This window comes from Chinchilla lanigera, unplaced genomic scaffold (assembly GCF_000276665.1).
Source record: "Chinchilla lanigera isolate Chin_1 unplaced genomic scaffold, ChiLan1.0 scaffold00001, whole genome shotgun sequence".
In the NCBI taxonomy this organism is placed as follows: Eukaryota; Metazoa; Chordata; class Mammalia; order Rodentia; family Chinchillidae; genus Chinchilla; species Chinchilla lanigera.
This window is the reverse complement of record NW_004955402.1, coordinates 34,218,840-34,235,482: the sequence shown is the minus strand read 5'-3', so window position 1 is coordinate 34,235,482 and position 16,643 is coordinate 34,218,840. Positions and strand designations below refer to the sequence as shown.

The 16,643-nt window shown below is 36.9% G+C and overlaps 1 protein-coding gene across 2 annotated transcripts in view; it reads left to right on the top strand.

Moving 5' to 3' along the window:
- Window positions 1-16,643, top strand: part of Dym (dymeclin) — a 391,162-nt gene that overhangs the window by 306,462 nt on the left and 68,057 nt on the right. For both annotated transcript variants that reach the window (XM_005372905.2, XM_005372906.2), the window contains one exon: window positions 12,850-13,032. In XM_005372905.2, coding sequence (XP_005372962.1) covers window positions 12,850-13,032 — 183 coding nt within the window. The remainder of the gene's footprint in view (window positions 1-12,849; window positions 13,033-16,643) is intronic.

Below are 16,643 nucleotides of genomic sequence, written 5' to 3'. Positions count from 1 at the left end.
TCTCTCTCTCTCTCTCTCTCTCTTTGTGCTGGGCAAGCATTCTACCACTGATCTACATTCCTAGCCCCCTTATTCTGAGACAAGGTCTGTCTAAATTGTCCAAGCTGGCTTTAAACTTGTGATCCTCATGACTCAGCCTCTCAAGTAGCTGGGATTATAGATGTGTGCTACCATGGTTGGCCTAAAAGAAAATTCAGACACAAAAGTAGTTCAGTGACTCCCTACATGCTCATTACCTAGATTCTACAATTAGATTTTGTCATATATGCTTTTTTATTTTTTCTTTGCTGAAGTATTTCATAGTAAATCCTGGAATTTTATTCTTTCATACTTGGATTACATCTCTAAAATAGTGATATTTTCTTTCATAATCACATATCTTAATCACATCCAACAAAATAGCAATAACTCCTAGGCATAGTCTAGTACAGCATAATCACATTTCTGCAGAAGTTTCAAAATAGCTTTTGGCAATATGTTAAAATTTAAATCCAAATAAAATTCATCTAGGGCTGGGGCTTTAGCTCAGTTGCACAGCGCCTGCCCGGCAAGCACAAGATTGTGAGTTCCATCCCTGGTTCTGGAGAAAAACAAAATAAGATAAAATAAAATAAAATAAAATCCATCTACTTGGTTGTTACGTCTCCTAAAACTCTTTTAATGTAAAGAAATTTCATCCCATTTTTTTCTCCCCCGTTACGGTATCACAGAAACCAAAACATTTGTCCTGTAGAATCTTGAGGGTTTTTTTCGTTTTTTGGTTTTTGGTTTTTGGTTTTTGGTTTTTTTTTTTTTGGTCTTTTTTTGGTTTTTCTCCGGTACCGGGAACTGAACTCACGACCTTGCACTTGCCAGGCAGGCGCTTTGCCGCTGAGCTAAATCCCCAGCCCTATGTGTTTTTTGTTTTTTTTTAAGACAGGGTTGTTCTGTGCAGTTCAGGCTAGCCTTGAACTTGCAGCAGTCCTTCTGCCTCAGCCTCTTGAGTGCTGGGATTACACACAAGTGGCACCATCCCCAGCAGAATCTTCTACATTCTGTGTGTGTCCTTTTGTTTGCTGTTGGCTTCATTTAACTTGTTCTCTGTTCCTCATATTTACAGTAGTGGAAATTGGCTAAAAGCTGGATTGTTTTCTAGACCCTTCTCCCTTGCAAGAATACATCAGAGGTGGTACTGTTTGCTTCACACATGCAGAGGTGTGGGTGTCTCACTCTAGTCGTGCTGCGTGTTGTAGACTTCATGGTGTTTCCCCAGAATTCCTGAGTTGAATTCCCCAAAGTGACCATATTTGAATATAGGACCTTTAAGGAGATAATTAAGATTAAATAAGGTCGTAAAGGTGGGGCCCTGATCCAGTAGGACTGGTGACCTTACAGGAACAGGAAGAGCCACCAGTGTTCACCCTGTGCCGTGCATGTGGCTCACAGAGAAAAGACATGCAAGGACACTGAGAGGGTGGCTGTCTGCAAGCCAGGAAGGTGGAGCTGTCCTCCATATCCTTACTCACCTTCTCACGCCTACACTTGTATATTAGGGTTTTCTTCTTTTTTCTCATAAGCATTATGTCTGTCTTCTGCATTTAATAAAAGCAAATATGTTTATTCAGTTATTCTGTTGTGGCTTTATTTTCCTGATCTACCTATTTAAGTTTTTATTATTTCTCTTGTCTTGCTTTTGGGGGACTTACTTTGTTTAGTATCTAAATTTTACTTGTTTGATTATGAATAACTATAAAGCAGTGCATTTTTCTTTAAAGACACCTTTGTTTGCATCTCTGTATTGCTGATTGCATTTACTTGGGGCTGTTTATATTTTTCTTAATGATCTGTGTAAGGTTTCTTCATATACTTTTGCTCTTTTGATACATTGTTAAGGCTTTTTAAACATGTCATTAGTCTTTCCTCTATTTATGGAGTTTTTTTTTATTTCAAAAAATTTAAATTTTTATTTTATTCAAATCTAATTTTCCCCTTCCCAAACTCTGAGAACCCTTCCTCCTTTCCCACTCTTCCCTGGGCCATGATTATGAAAATATTTGCTTATATTTTTCTACCCCTTTAAAATTTATTTTTACATTTTTAAAATTCTTTTTGTTGAAAGGAATGAATTAAAAATCTACTCTGTATATTTTTTCTGTTTATCTCAGTTAACCTAGTGGCAATAGTTGAGTATGTCTCTTTGACATGAAATTGAATCTGTATAATTTACTAAATTTCACATTTCAGTGAATGTGTTTCTAGAGTCTTTGCTTTCTTTCCATGTCCATCTGTCTGTGGTAACATGTTTAATACACTAGTTAATACAGTTGTGACTCTGTGTTGTTAGGGTAGACAATGTCTCTCTTTTGCTCTTTTTCAGGATTTTGGATAGTAAGTCATCCAAAGCTTCATCTTCAGTCTCAGTCTCTATCTCCGTTCCATTCCTCGTGCTCTTTGCACTGTGCCTGGGACAGCATCCCCGCATCTCTGTCTCGGTAGATTTTCACAGTGTTCTCTGGGCCTCTAGGAGCCTCTCTTCAAGATCCAAGTTGATGGTCCCCAGTGCTACTTTTTAGCTAGAAGTGGTTTGTAAGTTCTTTTGTGGATATTTCACAGCTGGAAGGAATCTGAAAGATCCTCCTTGCACAGAGAATGAAATTGTGAATTCATCTAACTTGACCTGTGAGGCCTGCCTGGTCTAGTTTCAGCTCATGTCCCAACTCCCCTACGGTTACTATTCAACCCAAATTGGATTTCCTAACCATGCCGTGTTCCATTTCGTGGTTATGCATTTTATACATGCACTCTACCTTTCCCCTAGCTCATAGAGGTCTCTGCCTAGTCATAAAATAAACATAATGACTACATGTCATGAGAGTCTTTATCTGCTAGGCAAAAAGCAAATGTTTTAAAATACATTATATTATTTAATTCTTACTTTCTGTAAAATAGATAGTATTTTGTTTTAGATGAGAAAGCTGATGTTCAAAGAGGTTTCAGTCACTTGCATGAAAACGTATAGCTAGTATGTGCTAAAGCTGGGATTGAAATCCTGGCCTGACCTCAGAGCTTCTGTTCTTAAGCACTCTGCTCTAACCCCACCCCACCCTAATCCAGGGACTCCCATAGAAAGCACTCTGTACTTCTGTCCACTTAAGATGTCTCTTCCCTCTATGGTAACCTGTGTGAGGCACAAATACATCTCAATCACCCTTCCCTCACTATCACCTGCTAAAATGCCTACCAAGCACTTATGGACTATATGATTTATTTTTATGCATCTCATAATTTTCTGTTGAATGCTGAATCTTGTGAATAGGACAGTAGAGTCAGATTTAAATGTATTCATGCCTGCCTAGGCTGGTGGTACATGCCTGGAATCTGAGTCTTCTGGGAAGCTGAAGCAAAAGATCACAAATTCAAGCCCAACCTGGGCAACTTAGCAAGATCCTGTGTCAAAATTAAAAAAAAAAAAAAATTAAAGGCCTGAGGGTATAGGTCAGTGTGAAGGCCCTGGGTTCAGTTCTCAGTACCTTTCTGAAAGAGGTGGGGAATTATGCCTGTAAGTGGATACCCTTCCACTGTTGAGTTATTGATGTGAAGTTAGCTGAATTCCCTACCAACTTCAGGCTCTCTCAGCAGTTGTAACTTTATGGGATGTCAGAGGCCTTTTTCAGTGTTCCTTTATTAATTACCTTGTTCTTTCAACAGTCCTTCCTGTGCGATTGGAAGAGGATTATCCTAGTCAGCCTCAATCTTGGGAAGTTTGTGTGTATACCTTAGTCTTAGAGGTGGGACTTTCTCGGCCTCCGCACCCTTTCCTCACTGGTAGCAGGCTTCTGCTTAGTATTAGTGTAGCTTCCTGAACCCAACCTGATTTCTTCCCTCAAATCCCAGTGTTAGAATTTTTTTTCACTTCTATTCTTCCAACAGCAGGAATAGATCTTTGCCCATATCTCTGGAGGTAAGAGAGTTTCTTATCTCTTTCAGAGGCACAATGGGTTATATTTCTGCTGCTCCCTAGAAGCAATGGAAATTTCCCTATGCCTTTGGTTATGATGTTTGCTGCATAGCAGCTTAAGGCTTTGGGGAATCATGAGGAAGGGTCTGAGAAACAGTGAGTCTTGGCATCTTTCCTCAGCGGTAGCTGACTGCTTCCTGTGAGCCTGATGCATGGAGGGGCCTCAGTTTTTGCTCTATGCCTAGCCTTTCTCCTGTGTACCTGGTGGAGAACTGTGGAGAAACACCCACGTCATCTGGACCCCAGCTTTCCAGCCTGACCAGACCACCACACTTACTTAGCCTTTACTAGTTCATGGGATATTTAGCATCTCTCTTAGCTGCTTCTGTGGAGACCACCTCTCTCTTCCTCCTGCACTCAGCCCAAGGTAGGCATGCATGTTTTCCCTATCTTGGAAGGCATGGCTCTCTCTGGAATTCATTTCACATGGTTGCCTTGCAAATTCATTCTCTGATAAGCTTACAAAAACTTCAAATCTTCCAAATTATTTGGCATTTCCTTGTTGTTAGAGTAAGAGACATCCTTTGCCCTTTCTACATCCTAAGTAAAAGCCCAAGATTAGGTCCCTAATAATGGTTTCCTACATTGCCCCAGAAAACCTGTTTTACATTCGAAGGGACTGAGACCCAAAAAGTGCTTTGCCTAGTCCGTGGCAAAATTTGGACCAGAACCCAACCTAGAGCTACCCTCTGCTGATTTTTTCCTTTTTTATTGCATACCTATAACTCCCTATATGTGACACTTGACTGCCTTTTTTAGTGTCATGGACTCTTCTTTCTAAGGAAGAGTGAAAAACTACACCAAATGTTACAGGTCTCTGAAGGCAGTGAGAAGTCTGTGACACCCAGGATTAGAGATAATTTCCCTTCATATAATCACACTAGCAAAGATAATTAATATGTGTGGAGAATAGAAGAATCAATAAGTTCTTTGGTTTAAAGTGATTATTTTAGAATTTAGCCTTGTATACTTTTACTCTCAATGATTAGAGGGTTTTTTTCTCTTCTAAAATCTAAGAATGACTCTATTCAAGGTAGTGGGATAATTCTAAATTTTAGATTTTAAATAATTATAAATTTTATTAAAGTTTGAGATCACTTTTCTATATTAATTACATTTTTGTTACCCTAACGAAATTGCTTTCCAAATTCAGTATGTTTACATTTATGGAAGCTGAGACTTGAGAGTAAAAAAGGATTTTTAAAAATCGTATAAACACTTTTTTTTTGCAAAATACTGTAGCTCAAATTAAGTGACTTACCAGAAGTCATAGAACTAATGTTTGGCAGAGTTGGGACAAAACTAGGACTCTGGGACCTCAAATTGAAGTGGTAGAGGAGTTCAAAGACATGAACATACACATACCTTCCTAGACTACTATTTTATTCAGATTTTACTCTGTGTTGGACATGAAAGGGTATTTCTTTTTGTAATAAAACAATATATTTTAGGATGACAACACTAATATTTAAGATTTTAAACTGAAAAAAACAAACAATGCCAGGCTCTGGTGTCTACTCCATCTGCTCACAGAAGGGCCTGGAGAAGGGCAGCTCTGTCCCACTCCTCCTGTCTGCCCTGTGCCAGTGGCTTGCTGAAATAATCTGATTGGTAGGGGCTGCAGTGTCATTGGATTTCAATCAGAAGATTTCCTTTTTGGTGAGTTCTCTGGCCAGATGCCAGATATGAGAAAGCATGTAAAGTTAACCCTTCTACCCTAGTGGCTACCCTTGGCTTACCTCATGCTACCAGGGCCTATGCAACATTGTGTTATAAAGAACCATTTCCCAGGGTTCTAGTTGAGGCTTGTGGACCACATTCAAACCATGTCCAAGGAAGAGTGAAGAACACATGGTGTCAAGTTCCTATGCAGGAAAGGGGGGGCCATAATTCTGCCCTCTTCTCCACCTGCCCCTCGCACCACATAAGGTTACCTCTTGTCTCCTTTGGTCACAGGATTTATTCTTTGGCTATGATTTTGTGTGTAACATAATGCCAGTTCTTCCTATGAGAAGCTGGATATTTTGGGACAAATCTAGTTCTAACTAGAAATACCACAGTCATAAAGCTTATCAGTGTGTGTGCCAGCGAATTAACAACGTAGAGATAGCAAGAGTCTGTCACTGAAGGATTACCTTTGAAGGCCACTGGTGCAGTGACTTTAAAAAAGAGCCTTGCCTGCCCCTTTCCTCCCGCTCCCCGCCTTTGGCAAAGCCTCATTAATTTTGTTGAAGGTTTTATTTTTTGCTGAAGATGCAGGAAACTTAGACAACTCTCTTGGAATTGCCCCAAAACTAATACAAATAAGATACATATGCTTCTCTTAAGGAAACTAAAAATAAATTATTTGGAACTATTTAACTACATAAATTCTCTCTTAAAAGGAAGGGGAAGTTTATAGAATGAAAGGCAACTGAGTGCTGTTAACTAGGTAAAATAGTCTTACAACTGCCAACTTGTCTATTTAATATTAAATTACTACTCAGCATAGAATTTGTTGGGATATCATTTCCAGCATCTATAAACAATCAGAAATATCTGAAAATGGAATTTTGTTTTGTTTTGTTTTTACATTGAAATTGTCTGCAACAAAGTAAATGTAATCCTCTTCCTTCTTGGTCTGGGCCCATTCTTGTGATAGAAGCTGTATACACTAAAAAGGAAAAAGCATGCATGAAAAAGATACATATTTTGCTGCCTCCCCACATTTTCTTGCATTGTCAAAGATCCATCAGATTGTATCTCTGCCAAAGCCATTTTAACAAAGTACAGAAAAGACATGGTTAATTTTTAAAAGCATATCATTTTTATACAACTTTATTTTATTCTATAAATATATAAGCCCATTTTTATGTAATATCCCTAAAGGACCAATTTTATAAATTAGTGAAAGTCAGATTTTTGACAATAAATTAAAGTTTGTGGTTTTTTTGAATTCTTTGCATTTGTGGTAGTTGCATTAGTTTAGCAGCTTTGGAAAGGCATTTATCTTTTTTCAATAATCTCTAAAGTTAAAATAATTTTTCCCTTCAAAGTACTTTAATATTTGTTTTTTAAAACACATTGTACTTCACACTGTTGTAAAGCCTTTACAAATGCTAGCTCATTTAAGCTTCAAAAAGAAAAGATCAGATAAGGGGTTGTGGGTGTAGCTCATTGGTAGAGTTCATTCTTGCACGTGCAAGACCCTGGAGTTCAATCATAAAGAAAAAAAAAAAGAAAAGAAAATCCAATAGTATTAAATACCATTTGAAATTTAGGGACCCACGTAATGATTACATTACACAGTCTTTTAGGTCTATTTCAATGCTGACACTTGGCTGCTTTTGTAGTTTTAAAGAAATTCTCCAATCAATTTCATACTAATTTTTCTTTTTACAAGTGGTGATTATTGCCCAGCAATGCTTTTTAAAAATGAAACATACTGAATTTCATTAGTTTACTGCCATTATGGTAGGCACCTGTACCAAAAACCAATCATAGTAGCAACCTAAAGATTCAAATAACTTGAAATTATATTTATTGAGATAGTTTTTCTTGGAAATTGAAATTAGTCAAAAGTTTGACATTTTGCTTTTAGTACATCAGGTACTCGTGGCTCATAATTTACCCCTCTAGCCCATGGCTATTTGATGATCCTCTTGGTGCCTTGAAGCTGCAATTGATCTTCCAACAGAAATAGGGTGCCCCATGATGTGGTTTCTAGAAGACTTACACTAGGAATTCTGGGTGTTTCTCAAAGGAGAATTAAAATAATGGCTAGCAAAAAGAACTATTGTCACTTGGAGCGTAAGTTGCAAAGATTGTATGTTCTGTGTACAAGTTGACCACTTGGTATGAAAGACAGAGGAGGAAAGGGGTTCTAGTACTCATGGAGGTGGCATCTAGTGTAACTTCTGAGTGTGCTTCATGATTTTATGATTCTTTGATTAAATTCCAGGCTTTCTCAATATTAAGCTAAAGCATTACTGAATTGAATAAAATGGAGTATGTAGTAACTCTTGGTATAGTTTTTTAGAACATCATAAAAACCAATCAGTATTCATACCTGACTTCAAGGAAACCTCATTTTATTGCTCAAGAAATAGTTCCTTTGAGAGCACTTATGCAAATAACTGTAATTGACACATCCAGCGGGTATGTCTTAGTTACCTCCTTGTTGTTGCAACAAAATTCCCGAGACCCACAAGTTAAAGGAAGCAAGGTTTATTTTACCTCAGAGTTTGTAAAGGTTTCACTAGATAGTCAGGTTGCTCCAGGGCAGGGCTACATGGCAGAAGAGAAGCAGTCCACATGGAGGAAGGCAGGAAGCAACAAGCCTCCCTTTTCCTTTTATTCCATCCAGGCTACAAGCCTTTTGGGTTTTATTACCAACAGCTACAGTGGGCCTTTTCCATTATTCAAACCCAGAATTTGATAAACCAGTTAGTGAACTAATCCTGTACCACACACCCTGAATCCCAGTGTCACACAGCTAGATCTAGCCACTTCTGTTTGTTTGTTTGTTTTTGTTTTTGTTTTTTCTCCGGTACCAGGAACCGAACTCACGACCTTGCGCTTGCCAGGCAGGCGCTTTTTGCCGCTGAGCTAAATCCCCAGCCCCTAGATCTAGCCACTTCTGAAAAGCCCCACCTATGACCACAAGAGGCTTTCATTAGACATCCAGATACAAGCCATAACGTGGTGTTAACTGGTAGAGCTGCTTGAGTTATGTAGACCCACATCCAACAGGATTAACAGTGCTCTCTAGTTGTTAAACATTTCGAATTTCACCCCTGAGTATAACCAGGAAGAAAACAAAACTTATCAAAAGGGTAGTTGTGCTGAGGTTTGGAGAGTCTTTAGCTTGAAATTTGAATTGTTTAAATTATTGAAAGTATTACATGTTAAGGTAGATATTGACTGAATATTATAATCAGCTACTTTCTAACTTTTAAATTGTATATAATTTCTCATTTTTATTTCATTATTTTATAACAAAAATATATAAGATGTTTTTTGTCATTACATTATCATTGCATTATTCATTACATTTATCATTACATTATTATCCAGTGAAATTTAATGTCATATATCTTTTCTATATCTTCTTGCATTATATTTTGTCAGTTTGAGTAATGGTAGAAACTATGTTCCTGTCATTAATTTATATGTCTGCAGCTGAATATAGTCTATAAAAGATAGTATTAGACTTTATCAGAGATATAATCTAGAAGTTAGAAAAAATGCCTAGTAGCTCCTTTAACTATAAAAGTTATTATAATTCTTAAACAGCTTTTAGTCAGATTGATGCAAAGTGAAAACTAATGCAGAGCATGTTTAATAATTTAAACTTTCTAGTTTATGCTTTCCTGACTTAGAATAAAATAAACAACCACTATTTTAACTTGGGTTTAAATAAGCAGGTCATATTTGAGAGTTGGGTATGTTACCTTGTTTGTTTCAGCAAATTATTTAAATATTGCTAATAAACTCACTATGTTTGAAAGCAGAGTTTGTAAGCTATCAGCAGATAATCTTGAAAGTAAAATTTTAAAACATAAGTAAGTGTGTGAAGTATTAACATAAAATTATACAGAAAGCTAGTAATTTGGCTCATTTAAGTATTCTTACTATGACATTGAGTTGTTTTTAAATGACTTGAGAAGATAGCCTCTTTAATAAATGCTGCTGGAAAAACTGGCTTTCCACATGCCGAAGACCAAAACTAGACCCATGTCTTTCACCATGCACTAAATTAAAGTCAAAATGGATCAAAGATCTAAATATTAAAACAGAAACACTAAATTTATTGGAAGAGAAAGTAGGTAAAAAACCTTGATGACACTGGGGTAGGCAGAGAGTTCATGAATAAAAACCAAGCTGCACGGGAAATACTTCAAAGAATGAAAAATGGGATCTCATCCTACTGAAAAGTTTCTGCACATCTAAAGAAATCACCAGGAGAGTAAAAAGAAAACCCACAAATTGGGGAAAAATTTTAGCCAACTGTCTCTCAGACAAAGGACTTCTATCTGGGACATATAAAGAATTAAAAAAAATCAGGCCCCCCAAATTCAAAGACCCAATCCAAAAGTGGTCATCTGAGGTGAATACACACTTCTCTAATGAAGAGCTACTGATGGCAAATAAATATATGAAAAAATGTTCACCATCACTGGTCATTTGAGAGAAGCAAATTAAAACAACACTGAGATTCCATCTCACCCCAGAAAGAATGGCTATCATCAAGAAATCAACAATAACAAATGCTGGAGAGGCTGTGGGGAGAAAGGAACCCTACTCCACTGCTGGTGGAAGTGTAGATTGGTGAAACCACTGTGGAAATCAACTTGGAGATTACTCACAAAACTAGGGTTAGAAGTCCCATTTAACCCAGCTATTCCCCTTCTGGGTATTTTCCCAGAAGAATTAAAGATATCATACCACAGCGATATATGTGCACCCATGTTTGTAGCAGCACAGTTTGTTATAGCTAAATCTTGGAAACAGCCCAGATGCCCAGCCACTGAGGAATGAATAAAAAAGTTGTGGCATTTTTATACAATGGAGTATTACTCAGGTATTAAAAAAGATAAACTCGAGGTTTTTGTAGGTAAATGGATGCAACTAGAGACCATACTCGTAAGTGAAATAAATCGGACCCACATGTGTAAACAGCATATTGTCTTCTTGGTGTAGGAACCTGAAAGACTAGGTAAAACTCAAAATGTACAATAGATGGTACGAGAGGGAAAGAAATTGCTCAAAGGAAGGAACGACTGGGATGAGGGAAAGAAAAAAGAAAGAAGGAAGGCAAAACATAAATATAAATATGAATAGCTGCAATAACTATATTGCCAATGTCTGATGGTGTATTGAAATAAACAGTCACTGCTTACAATTCTTTATGTTCTGATCTACTTTGCATGCTTGTGTCTGGTGGTCTGAGCAACTGATTTGAAGGTAACAATATGCAATAGAATTACAGTGGTGAACTTCTACCATCTTGTCTAGTGATACTCTGTATTATCTCTAATATTTTATCTAAGAATTATTTTCTTATTCTCTTTAATGGTTTGAGCAATCTATCATTCTTATATCTGGTAATCTGAGCAGTGTAGTTGAGGATAGCGATATGCAATGTAACAACCACTGTTGATTTGTATTATTTTGTCTTGAGACCCTGTATCACTTTGAATGTTCTTGCCTTGATTTGTTTATGTTTGTGATACTGGTATGCTGCTACTGTTCTATTTTTTTGTTTGTTTCTCATTTACTACTCTCTTTAAAATAAAAAATAAATAAATCCTATAACTTAAAAATAAAAATAAATGATTTGAGAGAAAATTCTGGAACTCAGAAGTATCCTCCTCCTCTAGTAATTAAACAGTGTCTTGGTTACTTTCTCATTGCTGGGACAAATTAAAGAAGGAAAGGTTTATTTTAGCTCACAATTTGTAGAGGTTTCAGTCCCTAGTTGGCTGGTTCCAAGGCAGAGGGGCAGGGCAGAGCAGAAAGAGTTCATCAAATGGCAGATAGAAAGCTGCACAACTCACTTCTTTTCCTTTTTATTCTATCCAGGCTACAAGCCTATTGGTTGATGCCACTCACACCCAGGGTGGGTCTTCCCTCTTCAGTAAATCCACCATCCACTCCTACAACTATGTTAAAACAATCAGTGGACTAATCCAGTATCACACCCATGATCCAATCACTCCCAAAAGCCCCACCTATGACACGCGAGGTATTGAGGCATATCTGGATATAAGCCATAACAAACACCAAGTGAGATATTAAAAAAAAAGAGAAAAAGAAAACATAGTTGAGAAAACTAGTTGAGATTATTCTGTCAGCTCCAAATTTGAAGCCCGATCTCCCTTTTACTCTAAAAATATAATAGTAGTAGATGAACCCCATAACAAGAAAATGTTTAAAATATATAGGTACACCCAGAGATGAGATCAGTATTTCTTAATTGACCAGAAACAGAATAAGCAGTCAGAGCAAGGAGCAGAGTCTGCCACGGAGCCTGCAGAACCTCTGGTCTAAAGGGAAGCAGAAGTGACTGGGAGTTCAGCTACTCATAGGGTGAGGTCCCCAGATGAGAGGCAGCACACTTGTACCTCAGTGCCCTGCTAGGAACTGGGAAATGGGCTAATCTTTCACTGAAACACTTTTTTTCACTGAAGCGCTTGAAACGCTTGCTGATTGATTGCTTTGTGTTTTGCTGTTTGATAATCATTTTATGCTCAGATTCCCAAAGGCAATTAATTGAAACAGTGGCAAAACGATAGGCTGTTTATCTATAAATATGAAGATTGAGATGACAGCATACAGAACAAAAGTTTTTTGAGACAGGGTCTTGCTATGCAGTTCAGGCTGGCCTTGAGCTCACTGTGTAGCCCAGGCTGGTCTCGAACTCAAAATGATCCTCCTGCCTCAGCCTCCCGAGTGCTGGGATTACAGGCGTGCACCACCACACCTGGCTAAAGTCATTTTCTGAAGTAAGTATTTGTCTGGGAAATACTAAGCCTCTACCACTACAACTTCAAATTGTGAAAATCTAGTGATTTTAGGGTGAGAATGCAAATAAGGGTGTCAAGTGAGGAGCAAAGTTCCAAATTTTCCTCTTGATTGGCAAATCTGTAATTTATTATGTGAGATTTCTAATTGTCATCATACTGAGTTCAAACAATGTTTAACTCATATCCTTTAGCAACTGATAAACCTAACTTTAAAGCTTCTTCACTGAAATAATATTCCTGAGTGATTTTTCCAATGGTGTTGGAAAGCAGTTACTCTTATTTTGGTTACTTCTATAGCAAGGAGAAAAACACTGACTCTGTGTTGGGATTTCCTTCCTCCTTAAGGCACAGGATCTCAATGTTATTGAAGAAGTGATTCGAATGATGTTAGAAATCATCAACTCCTGCCTGACAAATTCTCTTCACCACAACCCAAACTTGGTGTATGCACTGCTTTACAAACGGGATCTCTTTGAACAGTTTCGAACTCATCCTTCATTTGAGGATATAATGCAAAATATTGATCTGGTAAGTATAAATGGAGGTGCTTACTGTGATTCTTTTTAGAGTACTAAAGCAGAAAAAGTTCAACAAATCTTCATAGGAACATGTACAACAACAGGAAGAGTCCCTTCTTTCAGTATTATATTTGCAATGCACTTTGTTGTAACAGTTGTTGCATTCTATAGTAAACACACAGGTTTAATAGAATTGAGGCCATGCTTTGATTTATACAGCTCTGAATTTTCTACTTAACATTTAGATCATCACTATTTTTCTGTAGTATCATTAATTTTTTGAAAGTCTCATTTTTTAATATCTGTCTGACCTATATTGTAAATCTTCTAAAATATATTTAACCATTATCCCATTGTTATTCATTTTAATTATTTCTAGTGTTTTATCTCAGTTTGTAATTAATGAGAAGTTTGTAAGTTTTATTTTACATGTTTAAATGATGTTTTGGTATAGCTTTAAAACTAGAATCTTACTAGTTCTTACCAGCAGAAGATGTCTGTTTTCAAGATTCAGCAGTCTGCCAAATTGCTTTCCAAGAACATTATACAGTTATGCATCTGTATGTAATTGTATGTTTCCACAGTGACCTATGGAAAGAGTAGTCTCACTATGCTTTTGCAACCTTGAGCATTAAAGTTATTTTAATATTTGTCTTTTTATAGTAAAAATGACATTTCATTATTTTAATATCTCTAATTACTAATGTAGTTGAAAAATTTTTACAGCTCTATGAACTTTTGCTTCCTGACCTTTCCAAAAAGATTTTTGCTAAATTTTCAGTTGCTTTAATAGTGTTTTCCAAATCAATTTGATTCCATGAACATTTTTTGAATAGTGAATGTGATTCACAGTGTTACGAGACCAGAATAAACTGAACTGCCTACATCCTGTTCTGTGTTACTCACATTTAAGAAAATATTTCATAATTAAATTTGCCACACAGGCATAAATATGAGTTGAATAATAAGCACATGTACATACCTTTCTCTAGGATGTCTACTCAATAATAGAATTTCTGATGTGTATCATACCAAAGTGTTTACCTTTGAGTACTACCATTTTCCAATCAAACCCATGGTGTAGAAGAATTACTATTGCTTTATATTCTAATTTTGATAATTTTGCCAATTTTGTAATGGCTTTTAGTTTTAATTATGATTCCTTGACTATAGATGAGGATGAATGTATTTCATACATTTATTGGCTATATAGATTTCCTCATTTATGAAGTGCCTGTTTAAATTTTGTCAGTTTTTCTATTGATTTATTTATCTGTTTCTTATTGATGCTATACTTTATTATTCTGTTACCCTGTACATTCTAGTTCTTTCTTGGTTATGTAATGCAAATATCCAGTCACGAACCCAACTACACATTTTCTGACAAAACCCTAAAACTCTCAAAATGATAAAACAGATCAGTTAACAGTCTGCTCCTTGGGAACCTGCTTCCTGCAGATCCATTGTTCCCTGGTTGTCTTGCTGAACTGCAGTGACTTCCTGGGAATATCGTACTACTCTGCTTTGGTTGAGCCCAGCTCCTGTGTCTTCCTCTTTTTTGGTTTATTGCTTCTTCTTGATGGAGCACACACAATACCTACTTTCTGAGAAAAGGGATCTGAGACAGGTTTTTAAAATTAATGCAAAATAATGGTATATATTTGTAGGGTACAGTGTTATATTTCAGTATACCTATAATGTATAATGATCAAATTTGAGTAATTTGCATATTCATCACCTTAAAAATTTATCATTTCTGTTTTTTGTTTTTAGACAGGGTCTTACTATGTAGTTCAGGCTGACCTTGAACTCACTACATAGCCCAGGCTGGTCTCGAACTTGTGGCAGTCCTCGTGCCTCAGCCTCCAAAATGCTGAGATTATAGGCATGCAGCACTATACCTGGCTATCATTTCTTCATGCTGAAAACATTTGAAGTTTTCTAGATTTTTTTTTTTTCAGCGCTAGAGATTGAATTCAGGCTGTTGTACAGCTGTGCAAGCACTGTACCACTGAAGTACACCACCAGCCTTAGATATTTTGAAATACAGATTTTTAAAATATTTTAATTTCTGCCTGAAAATGTCTTTCTTCCTTACATATAAGACCCACTCTCTCTAAGAAACTTCCCTGGTCTCTTGAAATTTCATGATTTGCTGTACTTTAGTTATTTTATTGAATGTTTGGAAGATCCTTTTGTCTAGAGATTCACACTTAGTTACAAATACGATTTCTGCCCTGCTACTTCCTTTTTATAAAACTTCTATTAATCCTTAGGAGACTTCTGATGTCAGTATTATTAAATTGTATTTCTTGAACTGATCCATGCCCTCAGGTAAGAATTGGCCAGGCTTCTGCCTGGGGTCTGGAAGCCTCTCTCTCGGGGCTTTAAAAAGAGGCTGTACCAGGTTGGGGTGAGAGAGAGAGGGAGAAAGTGAGTGGCCCCTACACAAAAACCTCCTGTGTGCTTTTTGGTGGCAGTAATTCATGGATGTGTGCATAGTTTCTGATCAGATTTCAGATATTTAAAAAATTTTTATCCCTTCTTGTAAGAGAGTTTACTAAAGTAAGTAAATCTTTTTTTCATTCCAATAGAGTCTTATGTAGTTGTTAGGTACTGAATTAAATCAACTTCAGGATCTACCTGGCCTATAATTCAATACTACACACAGAGGATGTGTCTACTGCTGAATACTCTGGAAACTTCACAGTTACCTGTGAATTTAACTAGAGTTGATCACACTATTGCAAACTTGGTCAGTGGTCTGCTCCATATCATTACTGTTTAATGATTACTGATAAACAGAAATAAAAATTAAAACTCTTTGCTGTCAGGTTAATTCATGTTCGTGGATTCACTGGCTTTACTGTATACTCAGGGTTGTAGCTATAGCAGAGTATTTTGCCATGAACACTTTCATCATTTTCCTAAACTTATATTGATCAGCTTCACATAAGTGTCATTAACAACAGTAGGCATTTGGGTAAAATTGCCATCAGTACAGTAAAGATGATATAGAAGTACCATTTCCTACCAGCATGTTTATTTCTTCACTAGCGACTTGACATTTTAAGGCAGGTTTTTAAGTTCTCAATGTTATGAATGGGTAGTCCAATGTAGACTTTCAGTGGCACTTTTTTTAGGGGGGGTGTCCGGAATCGAACTTTGGACCTCACACTTGCCAGGCAGGCACTGTGCCACTGAGCTATATCCCTGGCATAGACGTTTAATATTAGGATATATGAGAACATCCTCAAGCTGCTTCTCAAGTTTTTCTTTTCTGGCTCCATGTTTTTGTTAACTGTGAGTTTAATTGCTATAAGCTCCTCTTTTAAAATTAAGAAATATAGAGTTGAGAGGTTTCTTAGTGGTAGAGTACTTGCTTGTCTTGCATACATGAGACCCTGGGTTCAATCCCAGTACCCCTCCCCCAAATTGAGAAGTGTTAGTGTAAATAAAATCATGAAACAAATCACTGCCGAAGGGTATCCAACACAAGTTACCTCTTCATCTTTGGTAAGTCACATGATCTTTGATGACTGGACAGATTGTGGTTTATAGCTCAAGAATTAATATATGCTTTGGTAAGATGCTTGAGAATGCAGAGACACCGGGGATTAA